The sequence below is a fragment of the Daphnia pulicaria genome, chromosome 8 (genome assembly GCF_021234035.1).
Source record: "Daphnia pulicaria isolate SC F1-1A chromosome 8, SC_F0-13Bv2, whole genome shotgun sequence".
Taxonomy (NCBI): domain Eukaryota; kingdom Metazoa; phylum Arthropoda; class Branchiopoda; order Diplostraca; family Daphniidae; genus Daphnia; species Daphnia pulicaria.
The window spans coordinates 4164800-4185756 of NC_060920.1; the positions used below are offsets into that span (position 1 = coordinate 4164800).

Below are 20957 nucleotides of genomic sequence, written 5' to 3' on the forward strand. Positions count from 1 at the left end.
TCATAACAATGTCAATCGAGGACTACATGGGCCAGAGACAGAGATGCAAGTTTAGAATGATGGAGATTAATCTGCAAGCATTTTAGGTGATATTGAGGGGGTTTTCTATTTTTTTTTTTGGAGTAGCTTGACATTAGCGATCAAGGAAAGTTCTGTAGCGAGCAACCGCCTTCATCTGTTCTATGGCTCTATTCACAGTCTCTATGGCCAGACTGGTGCTCTCCGGAGCAACTGACACATTTCCAGGCATCTTGGTTCTCGGGGCAGTCTTTAGTAAAATGTCGCCGAGCACATTTGCCACAAGCATAAAATTTTGCTGTGCAATTGTGCTGGGTGTGACCATATCTTTGGCATTTGAAGCAACGCCTCACTTCCCGATTGAGATCGACCTCTACGATGCGGTGGGAAGTGTCAAAAACAAAGGCTCTTCCCTTTTGTAGCGCATCGTCTCTGACAAGTTTAGACCGAAAAATATTTTTACGTGGCCGATATTGGAATTTAGTTTGGTGTAAATAGCTTTTAGAGATTGGATTTTTTTTTTAAAGATGGGTTACGATATTCAAGTTCGGCTTTGAGATCATCAAGGTTGGAGACATCGACAAAGAGGGCCACAGCTGGGTAAAAAATATCCAGTTGGGTAACGGATTTGAAAAGACGAGAGCTTTCAGATTGCATTTTAAGTACAGAGGTCGCCTTGCTCACATCCGCGGGTTCGGGAAAACTGATGTAGATGTTGTTATCTCTTTCCCTTACCCGTTGAGGAATATGACTTTACGTCTAAAAGTCTCTCAATGGCGGCTACATTGAGAGGTTCAGTTGGCTTTTCTCCATAAGCGAAGCTTGCAACCAGACCCGAGCTGGCTCCCTCCTTTACCGTCCATGCATAAGACGGTTTAGGGTCATTTTGGTGGCTCAAGATAGTGTCAACATGTTTAGAAAATTTAACGTGCATATCATTAATTTCTGTTTTCTTAGCTTCAACATCACATTCTAATTGACAGATAAGGGAATGCTGCAGTTTGACAGTAGCTCTTTCTAGGTCCCTTAGGTAGGAGATACATGTTTTCAGTTTACAAGAAAGTTCGTCATTACCTAGGGAGTCTAAATTGTCCAAAGGTTGATCAGCAAGGAAGTTGGTGATGTGCTCCAACTTCCCTTTCTTTGACGACGTAGATTGTTCTATGTTGGATGGTGTATCTGGAGTTCTTGAGTCCTGATTCCTAGTCCCGTTTGTTGCTGGTGGAGGAAAGGGCAGGGTGGCTGGCCTTTGGGCTTGCTTTGGCTTGCGTTGGGCTTGCTTACTTGGAACAGCATTTTTTATTTTCTGAAAATGTTGCTTGCGAAAGCAGGCTTGCCTTGCCTGGCTAAAACCTTGGCTGGCCAAAAGACACAACAGAAGACCAAACTAACAACCAAACCCTTGTAACGCCAACCGATCCTATCACCACCCCTCAAAACCAACAAGAGGATCTACCCAGAAGATCTGCGCGTGTCCTGTTGTATTTACAACCCCAGATACCAAGAATTCCGAAAATCGATAGGACTGACCGCCCTGATCGAGGATTTCAAAAGCAGACACTCAGCTGCTCTATTCACCAAGTCATTCGAACCTCAATCCTACATGGACACCCTAAACTCTAAAGACGCTGACAAGTGGATGCTGGCCTTTAAAGAGGAATATGATTCTCTGATTGAAAATAAGACATGGTGAATCGTACTTCCCGCTCCAGGCTGCTCCCCAATCATCTGCAAATCGATAGGCAAGTTGAAACCTGCTTACGATACTGTTCCTGAACGCTACAAAAGGCGTCTAGTAGCTATCGGCACTAAAAAATGATTTGGAATTTGACGAGGTCTTTTCCCCAGTGCCACATCAAAAAGCCGTAAAAGCCGCATTCTGCGAGATAGCATCCCGGGACCTAGAAGTAATCCAATTCGATATCAAAACCGCGTTCCTGTACGCTATTCTTGACAAACCCATCTTCATGAGGCAGCCCGAATATATCACAAAAGGGAAAGAAAATCATGTCTTTCTACTCGTTAAGTCACTTTACGGGCTGAAACAAGCACCCAGATTGTGGTACAACAAACTCGACAGCGTTCTCTGCAAATTCGGTCTGAAAAACTGTGCAGCTGACAGATGCATCTACATCCATCGCACCACTGATGAATTCACCATAGTCATCGCCCCATGTCGATGACAGCTTTGCCGCAAGTAACAGCAACACCGTACTACAAGAAATCGGAACCAATCTAGGCAACAACTTCAAGATCAACTCAGATCCCCAGACTCGCTACATTGGTCTAAACATCCTACGAGATCGCGCCACTAACAGAAATTTTCCTGTCCCAATCTCATATGATCGAGAAAATATCCCAACGGTTCGGTATGTCTAATCTTTTTCCAAAAACTGTTCCAGCAGATCCGACTCACTACAAATCACCAACCGAAGAGCGAGGGAGAGAAGAATGCTTCCCCTTACCCTTATAAAGAAGCCGTCAGCGCTCTTCTGTATCTCGCACTGATTAGCCACCCAGACATTTCGTCGCTGTTGGGCAAGTGTCTAGATACTGTCAAAACCCAAACCAACACCACTGGAAGGCAGTAACCCAAATATTCGCCTATTTCAACGGGACTATGGACTACGGCATTTGGCTAGGCGGAAACAGGAATTGACTAACCGGCTACACGGATGCTGACTTCGCCGGTGACAGAAACGACTACCGTTCTACCTCCGGAGAGATCTTTTTCTTCAACAGAGGGCCTGTATCCTGGTTCAGCAAAAAACAGCACTGTCAACAACGGAATCCGAATACATCGCCGCATGTGAAGCCACCAAGACTATTGTTTGGATCAGCTGCCTCCTAGAAGACTTCAATTGTGTGGAACAACAGAATATACCCCTTTACTGCGATAACCAAGGCGCAGTGCGACTAGCCTACAATGTGAATTCCACCAACGAACCAAGCCCGTCCTAGTAAAATACCACTACATCAGACAGAAAATCTCAGAAGGGAAAATTAATCTAATGTATGTACCGTCCGACGATCAACTTGCTGACATTGGGCGTATCAAGTAGGTTATCCGAGTGATCGCGATTCCCATAAGGCTCCATGTAAATTATAGTCCCTAAGTTTTTCCGTTGGGAGGCGTGTGCCGAATCCAAGAAATTGGTGTTCAGACGACGCGGTAGCGTCTAGGTCTCAATAAATAAATAGCTATGAAGCTGTCTATGGTGTAGTTTTGCTGTGGATTACACTTTACGCTAAACATATTCTTGGTAAGTAATTTTTTATATAATTGCTTGGCAATTCAACCAATCAAATGCTCTTTTACATATTGAAGATTTGTGTTGAACTTGAACATGCAAATTGGACGACAAATTCCATTGTCGTTCACTTGCTCGTCTTTCGATTGAGTGAAACTGAATAGAATGACTCAAAAACATGGAAATGTTTGTTATACTGACACAGCCACACAAAGTGAGGTTATGTTTTACTTACTTTTACAAGACTGAGTAAGTATGCGTGCTTCAAATAGAGGAATATGCTGAAGGTAACTTTACCAACCTCAAAGTAAAGCGAGCAAGTAAAACATAGTCGACATTACAAAAATATTTTCCTTTCTAGGTGCTTGGTGGTTTGAAAAACAGTACTGAGGCTAGGCTGCAGTTGAACCCCGTTATACAACTGCTTAGGATTGTTGGAATGTGTTCATCATCAGAGAAGGGTCACTTTGCTGAACATTTCAAATAACTCAGTCGCAGCAACGGCATTCAAGCTTGCCAACCTCTCCTGTTGTTGCCTTCCCCTCTGCTTGCTCTCAGCAAACACCAGTCATTGTGAAAGGGTAATGTGAGTTTTCATTTAACAATTGAATAACCCAAATTATGAAGTGACGATCACGGGATATTCTGTGTTATTCTAGAACCACCACTGTCATAACCACCGTTACTACGGACAAAAGAAGAACCGGCAGTCTCCATCGGCAGTAATGATGCCGCTTTTCTTGCTGGCATCTAAAATATCCTCACGTAAGCTTCGATACATTGTTTCTTTTGAACTATTCCAAACAATGTATGTTAACATTTAGACCACACGTCCGTTCAGTAAGTATATTACGTTGGCTTCAGGAAATCATTTGAACTGTCTAACAAGTGGAAAGCAGTGGCCTATTTATTAGAAATCACGGTACACAATTTTGTTTTTCAGAATCAGAAATTCATTTCCGAGCAGCTAGGGCTTCGATGGCCATAGCTATTTTAGTCATTGCTTCGTTTTTCCCGAGTTGGGATTTTGCGATTCTTTCTAGGGCCGCGGCTCGCTTTCGTTCAATTTCTACCATATCAGTTTTGAGGTAATTGGCAGCATTTTCCGTCCTCTTTGACTTTCCCTATTATAATAGAAGTAATTGCAATGTGAGTTTGAACATTATAAAGGCTAGTGTTTACCCTTTTTTTCACGGAGTCAACAACATCAGTGACATGTTCTAATGTCATGATAGGATTGTTTTCCAGCAGCTTTTCCAGACTCTCCGTGTATGGCCAGCGAAGCCGTTCTTTAGGATCTGTGCCAGGCACACATAACTGCAGGTAGACTCGCTTCATGTTTCTCCATTTCACACTGCAATCCATAGGGGATCGACTGTAGTGTCCCTCATTTTTCATAAGCCGTTCCACCTAGCAGATAATAAAATTCATTAGTTACAAATATTATCCAGTAAAGGCAGGTTGTTACATTTTCCCATAGTTTTTTTTATTTATTTTTGAAATGGAATTGAAATCTTCAAGCATTTCTTCCATGATGCAGAGTAGGCACTCGATCTCTTTCGTAGTCCACGTGCGGTTGTCGTCGCCCAAATTATTATTCGATGCAGTCTTCGCCGTCTTCGCCTCTTTTTTATTTTTGGGTGCAGCCACTTTATCTTCGAATCCATTTTCAGATTCACTTGACGTGACGTGTTTGGCCTTTTTTACACTGCTGCTCTTCTTCTTAACAGGCGGGACCAGTTGATCTTTTTGTTTACGTTTCAACCGTTTTTTGGGTGGTTGTTTCGGCAAAACACTAATCGTGCCTCCCGAAACAAATACTCTAGAAGCCGCTCCGATTCTGGAACAGGACGGAACGTCCGATGAATCGCTATCGATTACAATCGTTTTGGGTGGCATCACTTCGTCTTCTTCATCCGATTCTATCGGGGCTGGCTCATTCTCGTCCCATTCACGCTGGGTCCGCTCTTGCTCTTCCCATTCACGGTCAGCCAATTCTCTCTCGACCCTCTCGCTCTCCAATTTCTCTCTCTCCAACCTCTCTCTCTCCAATCTCTCTGTCTCAACCTTCTTTCTCCCGCCTTCTTTTTCGGCACCTTCTCTGTCGGCCTGTTCCGTCTCTTCACCGTGTTCTGTCTCTGTCCTCTCCGTTGCCTCGTGTCCGCTTAAAGGAGTTGGTTCTCCGCGAATCGCTTGTTTGCGCATGAATTCCTCTTTTGCGATGCAAAAATGCTCCCATGCACGCACTGTTACCTGCGCCTTATAGTCCGAATCTGTAAGCGAGAGACGTACTATGTCAGAGTTTGCGCAACAATTAAAAGACAAATTTTACCTTACCAGTTTCAAATTTCAATTTCAATTGTTCCGGCACTTGTTTGACAATACTTCCCCAACATTGGAACTTAAATTCTAGCAATGCATATCCAGGTTTTACGGTAAAGCTGTTGGAAGACGACATGGCTAATGTAACCTACTCCGGTAAACTCTGCTGTTCAACTGACCTTTTACTGGCTTGCTTTCAACTGACCATGAACAGCGTACCTATTTCTTTTTCTAAAATCTAAAGTTTTCCTATCCATTTCCCTTTTTTTAGGTACGAAACCCAGACCTTTTTCTGCTTCCTAACCCATCCTCTTATTTTCGGTTTTCTGAATTTTTTTTTGTTCCCGGCCAATAGTACTTTCGTATTTCATTAGTCATTACCATACCTTCATTTTATGTTAGGTATCACTAAATACTCCTGATCGCCTTCTGTCTTCGAGTCATCTCTTTTATTTTGCGCCATGCTTACGCTAACATTGGCAAGGATCCGGTTGTTATGGCCCTATCGCAGTGACAACGGGACCTTGTTTATAGGTACATCATGAACTGTGGTATCGTCATGCCAACTTACTTTTGTTTTTTCATTGTTTCACATTTTTTGTTGATATTTTTAACTTTTTTGCGAAAGTTCCGCCACTAAAATCGCTTGCGGAAGGCATTGGAATAATTCATGTATTTGCGTAACATTTAGAATTTATGCATTAATCCCATCCGTCCTTTCTCCGGTGACTTCTAAGGCTCGATGAACGCATGAATGGTAAGTATTATCAACAACGTTATTCAAGTTTATCTATACGACCATATTAATTTATTTCTTTTCACACAGAGTTTTTTTTGTATTTGAGGCTGCTGCTGGGCTTAAAAGGGAAAGTGGAGAGAAGAGAAACGTCAAAATAAATGTGTGCCATAGCAGGGCATAAAACCTCTACACGGCACAGATGAAATGTTACTCTGCAAACCGGGTAAAACTAGAAAAAAAAACCACGAGAGTTTGTATCGCAGATCCAAAGATTATTCGGTTTTTCCCCCTTTTTCCGCCATGGCTGATTGCCACTTTCCACCGACTCACCGTAGGTCACTCCTTATAGATTGCTGGAATTTCCTTATTCACTAAAGTGAAAAGTGGCTTAAAATTGGTCTCTCGTAATACATTAGCTTTCATTACAGTATAAAAATGAAGCGGGAAACCCAAAAAACGCGACAGTTGTATTTAGCGCAGCTATGACGACGGAAAATTTGGAAATGGTGGAGAAGTGTTCGTTGACGTGTCAGGTATATATGCTGTCAGTCACCTTCTTGTCAAACAAAGTATTAATTTCATTATTTTGAACAAGTGTTGGTGCTAACATGTTTTTCGGCTGCCATTGCCAAGCCGAATTTGGTGCCTGCTAATTCCATTGCTAGTTTCCTTAATTGGAATGAGCAACGAGTCACATTGCGGAGGCCAGCATCAATCACCCATCAATATCGAATCGAATAAGGGCTTCCTAGCCAACTACCCCGAATTCATTTTCCACCAATATGACCGTGTTTTTCCCGAAATATTAAAGAACGACGGACACACTGGTAATGGATAAACAAGAACACACCCAACAGTTGAACTAAAGATTGAAGAGCAAGGCGAGGACTTGCCTTTCATCAACGGTGGAGGCCTGGGCGACCGCTACAACTTTGTACACTCATTTCCAAAAATAACTGGGCCAGGGAAAGCGCAAAACAACGCACCTAATTTGGCCATAGTGGTGTACAGCCTTCGTTGTTTGTAATTGAGAGGGAAGGGTTACATTTTTCACAATGTAAGAAAAGAGAATTTTGGTTAAAGCCAACATTGGTCCGTTGTTTCGCGCTTTCCCTGGCCCAGTTATTTTTGGAAGTGAGTGTACAACTCCACTTCCGCTGGGGCGAAAGTGTACGTGGCAGTGAGCACATAATTAATGGCAAGCAGTAAGCAATTTAATTCTTAATTATATTTGCAATTGAATTCAAACTAATTTTTGTGATTTGATGTTTCCTTTTAAGATATCCCGCAGAAATGCACATCGTTCACTACAACTCAAAATATGGAAACTTTAATGATGCTCTAACACAAACAGATGGATTAGCTGTCTTGGGGGTTTTGATTGAGGTTTGTATTGTTTTACTAATCAAACACTTATCTTTTGTTGTCTGCCTTTTTCTTGGAAAAATGTTGTGCCTAAAATGCACCTACAAATTAACGAGTACAAAAGAAAGGGAGGGAGAGTTCTGGTCGCTCTGTTTTTATAGTTCATGATTAATATTTGCTTTGATACTTATACCGGAAAATGTTATACGTTGTACTCCAACATTTTTAAAAAATACTTAGACAATAAGTGCTCATCCTGATTGTTTTTTCTATTTGTTATGGTAGCTGCAACCGTGGGACAACATCGCATTCCGACATCTCGAACAATTTGATAACATCGTCAATCCCAGTACCACCAACACCGATGCTTTGCAGTTTTCTGTCCCGCTGTCGGAGCTTCTACCTGATAACACTAGCAGTTTCTTCAGATACAACGGACAGTTGACTACTGGAAATTGCAACGAAGATGTCACCTGCACGATTTTCGACACGCCAATCGCTATTTCTGAACGACAGGTAAGATTTCCTTGTTCTTCTGTCTATGAATAGAACAGGAAAGCGACGAAGCTTTACATAATTATTGATATGAATTTCAATATTTAGTTGGCAAAGTTCAGGCTGCTACTTATTGATGACAATGGCAATCATTTGAGACAAAAAGTTCGTCCAACTCAACTGCTGCACGAACGAGTTGTAATGTACCCACTGCCCAGATACTGCCCACTACTGCCCAGATATGATAGATTTATACGAACCGAATTTCAATCCAACAAATCCATTTGTTTATATTCTCAGCGTTTCCAAATGTATTTCAATCAAATTAAACAAAGTTGTTAATCCTTTGCTTGCACAGTTTTGACTCCTATTCGGCTATCCGCACCGCAACTTTTATTTCTCTAGTTCTAATACCATCCCAATAACACTTTCTTCATCCTCTAAAAATGTCTAATATAATGTGGCTTGTTTCCCTTTGAGGAATTTTAACTGAAGGATTTCTGAATCACCACATACAAAAAGTGCATTTAGGGAATTAGCCGATTAACCTAATTTGGTCAAAGACAAAAAAATAGTAACCCACAACAAATATCTGACAGTAAAAGCATGTCCTTCATTTGCCGGGGATTTTATTTATTTTTTAACTTTTTTTATGGAAGAGAGAAGGTGGGGGTGGGGGTGGGGGGTGGAGATTTCCGCTAGCAGGCTTTCGTGTTATAACTGTGTCTAAATGGTACTATGAAAGCTGTTTCAGCGTAATAAAAGCAAGGGGACAGTCTCAGATCAACAGTTGATATATGACGACGAAGGAAGCTTCTTTGCTGCGCAAGGTAAACGCGTCTGTTTACATTTTTTGTTTTTTAAAACTTTAGTTCCTTTCAAGGGAGCAAATTTTATGTTTTGGGCAGTTCACACTTTTAGACCTATTATCGTAAATTTGTTGATTGGCAAACCCAACATGGCGCAACTAAATCCCATTGCTAATTTCCTAAATTGGGAAAAGAGCACGAATCACATTGCGGAGGCAAGAACCAGTCGCCCATCAACATCGAATCGAAGGATGCCATCATCGCCAATTATCCTGAATTCATTTTCCACAATTACGAACTTGTTTTCCCCGAAGGATTGGAGAATAACGGTAACACTGGTAAGGAATATTAATATTATTTACACCCTTGCATTGCATTATAGTTTTTTTGTATCTGATCATTTGGAATTTTATACAATAGTTGAATTAAAAATCTAAGAGCAAGGAATGGGCGCGGAATTGCCCTTAATTACGGGCGGAGGCCTCACCGACCGTTACAACTTTGTTCAGCTCCACTTCCACTGGGGCCGAAGTTTTTCTAGCAGTGAACACAGAATTGATGGAGAACAGTGCAAAGTTGATCAAATAGCATACGGTATTTATGATTCAATTCATTTCATAATGTTATTTACTCCTATTTTAGATATCCGGCCGAACTGCACATGGCCCATTACAATTCGAAATACGGAACTTTTAGCGAGCTCTGTCTCACGAGGATGGATTGGCTGTATTTGGGATTATGATTGAGGTTTAAATATAGTTTATTTCGATAAGAACTTGTCGTAAGGTCACATTGTTATTTATATTTGTTTTACTTTCTTAGCTGCAACCGAGAGACAACATTGCATTCCGACATCTGGAACAATTTGATAACATCATCGATCCCAGTATCGCCAAAAGCGATGAATTGCGATTGCGATATTCTGTCCCATTGTCGGATCTTCTTCCTGGTAATACCGACAGTTTCTTCCGATACAACGGATCGTTGACTACTGGAAACTGTAACGAAGACGTCATCTGGACGATTTTTGATACTCCGATTGCTATTTCTGAACGACAAGTAGAAATATTTTACGTTTCACATCAAGTTTTATATAGATGATGGTAGAAACTGACGGAAGAGAAATTGTATCTAATTTCTTTTTAAATTTTATTATTTGGTTGGCAAAGTTCAGATGGCTACGTGATGAACACGGAAACGAATTGATAGAAAATGTCCGGTCAACTCATCTTCTGCACGATCGAGTTTTTATGTACCGTCCACAGTCAAATCCTTCAAGTCCATTACTTTCATTACCAGATCTTATCTCAGCGATAGAATTTCCACTTGAGTAAACAACAATGTTGTTCTTTTGCGGCTGCCACCGCCCTCCTCCGGACCCATCCAACTCCGCGTCTCAGTCCCCTGTCCATGGACCGTTACCATCCGTAATATTTCACCTTTTTTGCATATTTTACACGACTGTAAATATAATTATAACATTAGTTTTCTCAACGGGCATTTACATGTACGTCACTGTAAGTTTTTCACTGTTGTCTGCAGATTTCGACGCTAATGACTGAAGCCAAGCAAAATGAAATGTTGATAAATGATTTTTATACTCCATCTATTCTATTCTTCACCCCGCCTATTCCACTGATTAATTTGCGGTTTACTTCTTACTAACACCTCAACCGACCAATCAAAATTGTAGATCAGCAAATTTACACAGCAATACAATATACACTGATTCACAACATAGACGCAATTCTATTTCTTTTGATTTGTCCAACTAATGGTTCACGTTCAACAAGGACGTTGTCGTCCTTCCTCGTTGATGTCGACAGCAAAATCTTCATCATCAAGACCGTCAACTTCTATTGTGAAGTTATGTAGGCAACAAGCTGCGATGATGAAGCTTGGAATCAAATCCAATCGCCTCATGTAAAGAAACTTTAACCGTCGAAATTTTCCTTTCAGGCGAGCCTGCATTGAGCTGCTCGCTCAATTGAAGATCTATCGCAGTTCAGAGTACAGTTGAAAAGTTTCTGTTCCTATGGGGAATTATAACAATGATTAAAGTTTCGTACACCATAGTTGAAGTTATCAATGAATTAATTCATCTTGTCTATCTCCATAGAACTCCATGATAAACACATAACGATTTACCTCGTTTGCACCTGCTCTTCGATATGATTTTAGCAAACGTTCAGACAAAGGATAGGCAAGATCTCCAATTAAGTGATAATCGGTGCCTGCCAGTCTTTCCTGAAGTGTTTGCCCTAGCTCGCTGTTTGCAAAGACATGGGCATCATGCATCGACCCTGGCCACCCTGTGCTCACGGATGTGAACTTGAGGCTGGTGGTACAGGTTGCTTGAAGGGTAACGGCGCAAAATTTTTTGCGGCATGTATATGCTGCAAAGTGTTTCATGGGTTGCACTATTTTAATTAATGTGCCGTCGACCACACCTAAAGTGTAAGCATAGTAAAAAATATTGAATATAGATTTTGCATTTCTTTTGGGGGATTAAGCAGGCTCCCGGGAATAATTGTAATAGAAAGAATGTAAACAAGCATATTTTGGATATTCATTTATGTCATCTGAAAACATACATATGGTGTATGGAAGTTGAAAATTATCGCTAATGGCATTGTACTCATCACGATTTGGCCAACAAATAAAGTCGGTAGCATGATCCATGATTACTTTGCAGGTGGCAAGAAAAATGAAATGGGCGTCACCTGTTTGAGGGTTTAATGCTTACTCAGTAAAAATACTAAACGAAAATGCTGAGCAAATTTTTGTCACCTGGCAGCATTCCGAATCGATCTCCGACTGTTCTGAATGATTCTTGGTTGCCAATGGTACAAAGAAATAATAAAAGTTCACATTATGGGAAACAGTTGAAAATGGCAAGTAGTGTGTAAATCTATGCAGCAATCTCTGTACAAAATAAATTAATGATACTTAAGAGCAATGATTAACGTACGACTTTCCCCATACCACATAAGCATCTCGACTCATTCTAAAGTGCCGCTTGAAAGCATCGTTTGAGTATCTCCAAACGGTCACTTGGACATAATTGGTGATACCAACGAAAGGCGTAGGGCCCAGTCTTATTCGCTGATTTATCACTAAATTGCGGTCCGCAATTGGATACGCATATTCGTCTATCAAATCTAACTCAATGTGATCGTCGTTGATGACTTCTAGTTCACCCACAAGCATAGCTGTGACGTCAGCCATTGCAAGCGTAGACCGTTTATTATTAGTGATGACACTACCAAAACTGCTTTCACCGTAAACATTCCGCTTTGTTCGATATACAATTCCCCCGCAAGATTTCCCCACATCATAACGACTACACTTGGAATCTGCTTGAAAGCCGCCAAGTGAAAAATCAGTCGAATCCAAGGAATCGCGATTGCTCGGATAACTTACTTGATACGCTACCTGATACGACCAGAGGTTACATTAAGATGCCTGCACACATTAGTCAGTTTGACCACAAACTTCAGGCTACTACAATAATTCTAAGGAAACAGAAAACATGTTAGAATTGCTGAATTACAACAACTTGCATTTTTATTCAAGTGAAGAAGGAGACTTACTTGCTTAATGAAACCTGAATACACAAACCAAGTGCAATAGGTGTGGACCAGGGATGATCACCTCCTCTCAAAAGTCGGTAAACCAAAAATCAACATCCTTGTCCTTCATGAAGTGATTCATTGCCATGCCCAGCAAAGACAATAGATGAATCACGAGTTTCCCACCTCTAAGAGTTTTACGAACTGAAATCTGGCATCAAATAGAAGTGTAGAGAGCATATACAGGTGAAGAAAAAAAACTTAACCTATTAGCAGTATCACTATACATACCTGTAGTAAAAACGAACCACATCCGACGCTAATATCCAAAGATATGGAAAATTTGGTCCAGCTTTCCAGTATGACTGATTCTGTTACTGCTCGAAATTAAAGCTTTCCAACAAACTACTCTGAAAGCAGATCCCAGACGAGAAAGCCAAGAAAATATGTGTGAAACTGGGATGGTGCACTAAATCCTTCACTGAGGTGATGAAGAATTACAATGCGACCACCTTGTCTAGCATGACTGAGTTTGCCATCCTAATCATCTAAAAAGCTAGACGCCATCTCAACAGTCTCTAAGGTAACATAAAATGGGTGTTTCCGTTTTCGTCTATCCAATAAATTGAATTCCCCAAACACCAAAAAAATAAAGAAACTTTATCTGGGAATTGATGCTGATAAAAAAAAAATAAAAATAAATACCCATAATGATTGACAACACATGGAAGAAGCTGATAAATTTATTGACTGATTAAGAACATACACGTCATGCCGTTCGTAACATACGCTTGAAAGTCTTTTAACTCCTCTTTTACAATGAGTTTTGTTCCTTGTGTCCACAAATTTCTGTCTTTACAGTGTTTTACAAAAATAATGGTACTTCATGTTAATTTCCTCTTCCTTGACGTAGAAATCGCTATCATAAAAAATGGATTACGACGGTAATTCGCTTTTCTCGACTTCTCTTCTAACTCCTTCTTCATTTCCTTTTGCTTTTTCCTGTTTCTTTTATTTTCAATCTTTTTTTTCTTCAATAAAGCCGTTCTTTTTTCTTGGTTTTTTTTCTTTGCAGTTTTAACGACGCCTGACTCCTCAATCCTCGTCTCGCCTCCAATCTTGCTTGCCTCGATAGATGCCATCGGTTGAGTTCCCGTTTTAATTTCACCTCCAGCAATCTGTCAATTACAAAAAGTAGACAACAATGTGAAATGTTTAAATTGATGCACTCATCAACAATGAATAAGATGAAAAAATTTAATGATTAATTTAAAAATTAATGAATTTTGTTCCTTGTGTCCACAAATTTCTGTCTTAACAGTGTTTTACAAAAATAAGGATACTTAATGTTAATTTCCTCTTCCTTGACGTAGAAATCGCTATCATAAAAAATGGATTACGACGGTAATTCGCTTTTCTCGACTTCTCTTCTAACTCCTTCTTCATTTCCTTTTGCTTTTTCCTGTTTCTTTTATTTTCAATCTTTTTTTTTTCTTCAATAAAGCCGTTCTTTTTTCTTTGTTTTTTTTCTTTGCAGTTTTAACGACGCCTGACTCCTCAATCCTCGTCTCGCCTCCAATCTTGCTTGCCTCGATAGATGCCATCGGTTGAGTTCCCGTTTTAATTTCAACTCCAGCAATCTGTCAATTACAAAAAGTAGACAACATTGTTAAATCTTTAAATTGATGCACTCATCAACAATGAATAAGATGAACAAATTTAAGGATTAATTTAAAAATTAATGAATTTTGTTCCTTGTGTCCACAAATTTCTGTCTTAACAGTGTTTTACAAAAATAAGGATACTTAATGTTAATTTCCTTTTCCTTGACGTAGAAATCGCTATCATAAAAAATGGATTACGACGGTAATTCGCTTTTCTCGACTTCTCTTCTAACTCCTTCTTCATTTCCTTTTGCTTTTTCCTGTTTCTTTTATTTTCAATCTTTTTTTTCTTCAATACAGCCGTTCTTTTTCCTTGGTTTTTTTTCTTTGCAGTTTTAACGACGCCTGACTCCTCAACCCTCGTCTCGCCTCCAATCTTGCTTGCCTCGATAGATGCCATCGGTTGAGTTCCCGTTTTAATTTCAACTCCAGCAATCTGTCAATTACAAAAAGTAGACAACATTGTTAAATCTTTAAATTGATGCTCTCATCAACAATGAATAAGATGAACAAATTTAATGATTAATTAAAAAATTAATGAATTTTGTTCCTTGTGTCCACAAATTTCTGTCTTAACAGTGTTTTACAAAAATAATGATTCTTAATGTTGATTTCCTCTTCCTTGACGTAGAAATCGCTATCATAAAAAATGGATTACGACGGTAATTCGCTTTTCTCGACTTCTCTTCCAACTCCTTCTTCATCTCCTTTTGCTTTTTCCTGTTTCTTTTATTTCCAATCTTTTTTTTTCTTCAATAAAGCCGTTCTTTTTTCTTCTTTTTTTTTCTTTGCAGTTTTAACGACGCCTAACTACTCAATCCTCGTCTCGCCTCCAATCTTGCTTGCCTCGATAGATGCCATCGGTTGAGTTCCCGTTTTAATTTCAACTCCAGCAATCTGTCAATTACAAAAAGTAGACAACAATGTTAAATCTTTAAATTGGTGCACTCATCAACAATGAATAAGATGAAAAAAAGAATGACTTATAGTTTTACACCATTGATTCACATTCGACCGGCCCCCTCCCCTACTATATTCCTAAATATAAAACGGAAATAAAAGATCATCATTGCAACGGATATTAGTATTTTGGCTCTTACTGTAGCCGAGGAGCAGTTCCTGGATCAGCAGAAGCTGATGTGTGTTTCATCATGGGATTAGCTGTAGATCGGCCAAACATTTCAGCAGGAGCTGGTGTGCCTTGTAAATGTATGTTTGAATCCAAGATCACTGCACTGGACCCTTCGTTCCGAGCAGGTTACATAAGAGCTTCCTGCAGACCACAATTAGTTTTAATGAATTCCATTGAAAATACAGAGTTTTTTAACAGTTAATACAATACTGCTGTAACTCAATCCTCAGAGAGAATTAGAGCATTCACACATTGGCACTAGCACTAGCACTAGATGTACGGGAGTGATGAGTCGACCGAGTTTTAGGACTACCCTTTCGACGCTCCGGTTGATGATTCATCTCAAATTCTTCAAATCCATGAAATGCCTCCATAAAATCTTCCGTTTCATCAGTCTTCGCAACACCAATTGCCATCGCTGCAGGATGCGATAGGGGTGGTTGAGGAAGAATCCGCAGAGGTGATTGCCACTCCTCTAAAAAGTTGAGAGACTTCCGTATAGGAACGGGATTTGCAGCCTCAGCAGGAAATGAGCGGCGACAGACGTCCGGTTCCTGCTACAACAGCTGACGACAACGAAACTTGTCCACGTTGATGGCTTGTCTGTTTCTTCGAAACAGGCGACCACAGTCAGTAAGGACCTTATAAGAATTTGGTTCAGGGCAAACTGACTGAACGATGCCAGGAATCCACTTGTGGGACACTCGAACACGAACCGGAATCCCCACAGATAAGGGCGTGAGACATTTTTTCCGACCAGACGAATTGAAGAACTGAGTTGCTTGGTGACTTTGTAATTTGTCTTTCACAAATGAGTCACTAATGTGTTTGGTTTGCAACTGTTGTGACGTGAATAGTAGTCCACCACGAATATTTCTTCTTTGAAATATCACAGCTGGAGTAGGCAAACCATTCCCAAGGGGAGTTGAACGTAAAACTTGTAAGGTATCTAACAAGGTTTTTCCGTCACTTTGCGATTTGATGAAGGACTCTTTCACAGTCTGAACCGTACGCTCCACCAGGCCATTCGACCGCGGATATTCAGGACTGGACGTTGTTTGACGAATGTTGAATCGATGACAAAATTGACGAAACTCTGCCGAGTCAAATTGTTTTCCATTGCCTGATACAAGTTGTTCAGGAATCCCAAAATCAATAAAGAATCTCGTTAGTTCCGCAATAACGGACGCACTAGTGATGTTCTTTAGAACCACTGCGCAAGGCAACTTGCGGAAATAATCCACTGCCAGGAGATAATGAACTCCGGCTATTTCATACAAAACAGCGGCTACCTTTTGAAACGGATAATCTGGAATCGGGACCGGAAAGGACGGCTGCGCTGGATTTTGATGCCTGTGTAGTTGACAAACATCACAACCTTCTACCATATTGGTGATATGATCAACATAACTGGGCCAATAAACAGTTAATTTGGCTCTTTCAATTCACTTAGAGATACCAAGGTGTCCGGCATGAATTTGACGAACGACATTTGACTGCAACGACACAGGAACGACAATTTGCTCCCCTTTTAGAAGAAGACCGACGCACTCACTAAAGTCACTTCGATGTTGCCAGAACAGTTTAGTTGCCGGGCTACAAGTCTTGCGATATTCGGGCCAGCCATTACGAACTTACGTCAACACTGCTTGTAATGTCGGATCCTGTAAGGTTGCTGCAATGAACTTCTCGTGCGATTTTGGCACTAAAACTTTTGACAAAACCAACATGTTAACATTTCGTCACTGAACTGTGAACTATCGTCTACAAACTGTCGCACTTCCGGAGCTCTGCTGAGGGCATCTGCAATGTGCAATTCTTTTCCAGGTTTGTATACAAGGTTGAATTCATACGTATGCAATAACAATCGCATCCGCTGTATTCTCGGACTGCACAGCATGATTGCTTTATTCACTATACCCAACAGAGGCTTGTGATCTGTCTCCACTATCACTGTTTGTCCATAGACATATTGATGAAACCGCTGCAACCCAAATAAAACTGTCAATACTTCTTTCTCAATTTGGGCGTATCGCTGTTGAGTATCCGTTAGAGTTCGTAATTCAAATTCAAGAGGCTGTCCGTTTTGCAATAAAACGGCTCCTACCCCCATATTTGCATCCACTGATAGCAAAACTGGAAGTGATTGATCAAATAAGCGTAGGACTGGAAGATTAGCTATGCTGTTTTTCACTTTGTCAAATACTTGATCGGTATTTGCATCCCGCTGCCACTCAACACCAGACTTTAATATTGAACGTAGAGGAGACGCCAATTCAGATAAACTGTTACAAAACTTGGCCAAATAATTGACCATGCCAAGAAAACGTTGAAGATCTTGCTTACACTCTGGACGTTGAAATGAGGTAATTGCCGATATGTTCTCAGGATCTGGTTTAAGCGTTTGATTGCCGATTACATGTCCGATGTACTAACGTTCCGGTTGAAGAAACTTGCACTTGTTTTTTCCGCTTGAGGTTCATTTTCACACATCGCTGAAACACGGCTTCCAATCTAGAATTATGTTCTTCCACTGTTTCACCCCACACAAAAAAGTCGTCGAGATAGATTTCAACACCGGGTAGATCGCCAAATGATTCAACCATCATTTGCTGATACGCCTCAGGACAGGAAGACAAGCCAAAAGGAAGTCGAAGAAACTTGTACCTTCCAAACGGCGTAGCCATTGTGGTCAGAGAGGTAGAATCTTCAGCTAAAGGCACCTGTAGGAATCCCGATGTTGCGTCCAAAGTTGAGAAATATTTAGCCTTCCCAATTCTCGAAAAAATTTCTTGCGCCAAGGGAATTTGATAGTGCTGACGCTTGATAGCCATGTTGAGGTCCGCTGGATCAAGACAGATCCGAATGTCACCATTTGATTTTCTGGCCACCACCATTGTGCTCACCCAATCTGTAGGATGACTCACTTTTGCAATCAAACCCATTTGCTCCATTTCGTTTAACTTGTTGAGAACTGGATCACTAAGTTTGAATGGAATTCGACGCGCTGGACGACAGCAGATTCTTCTTCGAACACTGACACATACTTGCTAACTAGATTAGCCACTGAGGTTTCTGTCAAAGGGCTGGCCATTGTCCCCATGTTTAGCGAATCAACTAGTTTGACCACGTTGAGAGCTTTACACGACGGCAATCCCAAAACTGGAATATCAACATTTTCAGCCACAACACAACTGAGATCGACACGAATGTTGTTAAATAAAACACAAAGTTGTTGTTGTCCCACTTCTCTCACTGGCTGACGATTGTAAGCTGTGACTCTAGGACCAGGTTGCAAGTTTGGAGTTTTTACAACTTTGTCAAGCATTTGTTTCAGCAACACGTTACATTGAGCCCCTGTGTCCACCTTGAACTTCACTGGGGAGTCGTCCATATGTATAATCACATACCATGAATCATCTCTTGCAATGCCAATTGACGAAATAATGGATTCTTCCGTATTTACCCCAGAATCCGTTTGCAGTGATGAAAAAAAAAATTCTGATTTCTGTGCTGCTGATTGTTCTTGGGGCGTGTTTCAAAACGTTTATACGATCCTTGTTGAGACTGCTGCTGTGCTGACTGCTCACAGACTTTGGCAAAATTATTAGAGGCTCCACATTTCACACACGTCTTTCCATATGCAGGGCACTTTCCACGAGGGTGTTGTCCACCACAAAAACGACAAGATGTTATGAAGCCACTTTCCTTGCCATTGTTCCACTTCGATTAACTCGACGAACCTTTGGAAGCACTCAACAGGTTTATTAACATTTGTCTTTGACCGGCTTCCGACACAGACTGCATTTGAGCAGAATGCTTGTGTGCTGACTCATGGGCACGACAGATTTCTACGGCTTTTTTCAGGTCCAATGTCGCTGAGACAGCAATTGTTCGCGAGTATCGTTATCAAAAATTCCAACAACTATCTAATCTCTCAACAATGAGTCACGTTGATTATCGTAGTTGCACGTTGAAATCAATCCCCTGTAGTATAGTCAAATTGGCGATTTGAACCCAAACAAATTATTAACTGTATTTTTGTTCGTGAGCACTGTTTTTACTATAATAGTGTAGTTATTTTTAAAATACTAGTTAAAAATATCGTTTAGAACATGTATAAATCGTGATTTGAAATTTTATTTCCCGTGTAAATATACTTTCTTGTTGAAATAAAAAAATTTTAAAAATATTAAATGTTAGAAAATCTTTCATTCTATAAGTGCCCAAATTTTTTTCAGTTATCAAAAGATTTAGTATTTTTTAAAAAATTAAACGTAAAACCCATTTTTTTTTCGCGCTAAAAAGTGTTTCTGTTTTTTTACACAGCGGTTTATGGGAAAAAAGAGTTTTTTTTAAAACATTATTTCCATTACATCTTAGCACATAGAAATCCCCCCTTGGTTTCATTCGATAGCCAAATAATCATTCTATCACCATCATTCGTATTTTTTCAAAAGGGGGACATTCGTTTGGAAGTTATAACCGATATTCTAGGCCCCAATTTTGCATATTTTCCCAAGTGTTTTGCATTAGTGAATAACACACCCGCTTGGTGGTGATTAGCACAGCCGCTATACGCTAGAAGGGGCTGCACTCCAAGCGGGTGTGTTACTACGGCTACGGCAACCAGATCGGCAGCTACGCTTACATCAACCCAGAAGGTAAAGAAGTCCGTGTCTCCTACACCGCCGTCTTCCGAGGATTCCGCGTCCAATCCAACAACTTGCCCGTCGCTCCCGCCCAGATTGAAGACACACCCGAAACGGCCGCTGCCAAGGCCGATCACGCCACCGCTATCACCGCTGCCAAGTCTGGAGTCACCCCCGTCGCTCCAGTTGTCCCCGCTGTCGTTCTTCCGGCCCCAGTCCAGGGCACTCCCGAGGTTGCCGCTGCCAAGGCGGAATTCGCCGTTAAATTCGCCGCCACCAAGGCCGGCCGTGCTAAGCGCCAAAGTCTTTGGCTACGGAGCTGCTCCATTTTCTTACCCCGGCTATGCCGTTTCCGCCGTTTCCCCTTACGCCTATTCGGTTGCCGCTCCAGCCGTCTACACTGTCCCAGCTATGCCCGTCCGTGAGGCCACTTTGACCAAAGTCATTCACACCCCTGGTCACGCTGTCTCTTACCGCGTCGACTAAATTTTTGTTAAATAGCATCTGAAATTTTGTTCTATTCTTTTTCTGATTCTTTATAATTCTACGAAATAAAATCGAATAAAATGTTTACGGAAATTCGAAATCAATTTCTTTTTCGTCACGGCATAAACATTCGCCGTCCAATTTAAAAGAGCATATAATAGGCCTAGAGACCATATCATATCAAAAGCAATTCACTCTAAGAGAGACCATATCATATCAAAAGTAATTCACTCTAAAGCGACACAACGTTAAATGATTCGAACACTATTTCTGGATTCCTAGAGTAACGATCTATGTTGTCCTCTATAATTATGTGTAGACCAATACATATTTTTGAAGTGTTCGATTTCACCTTATTTTCAATGGGGTTGATGAGATAATTCTTCGATTGATTTATTCTTATCTTTTCTCAGTTGATGGTTCATCCCCTTTTTTGCCTATGTTTAGCGCTG

General features: G+C 40.7%; 2 protein-coding genes and 1 pseudogene across 2 annotated transcripts; 2 read left to right on the plus strand and 1 right to left on the minus strand.

Moving 5' to 3' along the window:
• Positions 1-6425: 6425 nt before the first annotated feature.
• Positions 6426-9892, plus strand: LOC124352596 (annotated as a pseudogene).
• Positions 8988-10664, plus strand: LOC124311882 (carbonic anhydrase 4-like). The gene is made up of 7 exons (XM_046776251.1): positions 8988-9020; positions 9074-9137; positions 9194-9337; positions 9438-9593; positions 9642-9703; positions 9822-10058; positions 10542-10664. Exons 1-7 carry the CDS (start codon positions 8988-8990, stop codon positions 10662-10664), a joined length of 819 nt encoding a protein of 272 aa, XP_046632207.1.
• A 1019-nt stretch (positions 10665-11683) lies between these two features.
• On the minus strand, positions 11684-12309 carry LOC124311883. Its single transcript, XM_046776252.1, has 3 exons — positions 11985-12309; positions 11790-11924; positions 11684-11722 (listed from the first exon to the last, which is right to left on the minus strand). Exons 1-3 carry the CDS (start codon positions 12225-12227, stop codon positions 11684-11686), a joined length of 417 nt encoding a protein of 138 aa, XP_046632208.1. The 5' UTR covers positions 12228-12309.
• Positions 12310-20957: the final 8648 nt, after the last annotated feature.

Coding starts and splice junctions, on each gene's coding strand:
- LOC124311882 (XM_046776251.1), top strand. CDS start 8,988: ATGACGACGAAGGAAGCTTCTTTGCTGCGCAAG. Junction 9,021..9,073: donor AAGCTTCTTTGCTGCGCAAG/GTAAACGCGTCT, acceptor GTTCCTTTCAAG/GGAGCAAATTTTATGTTTTG. Junction 9,338..9,437: donor GGAGAATAACGGTAACACTG/GTAAGGAATATT, acceptor TAAAAATCTAAG/AGCAAGGAATGGGCGCGGAA.
- LOC124311883 (XM_046776252.1), bottom strand. CDS start 12,227: ATGGCTGACGTCACAGCTATGCTTGTGGGTGAACTAGAAGTCATCAAC. Junction 11,925..11,984: donor TGAGTCGAGATGCTTATGTG/GTATGGGGAAAG, acceptor TATTTTGTACAG/AGATTGCTGCATAGATTTAC. Junction 11,723..11,789: donor TCGATTCGGAATGCTGCCAG/GTGACAAAAATT, acceptor ACCCTCAAACAG/GTGACGCCCATTTCATTTTT.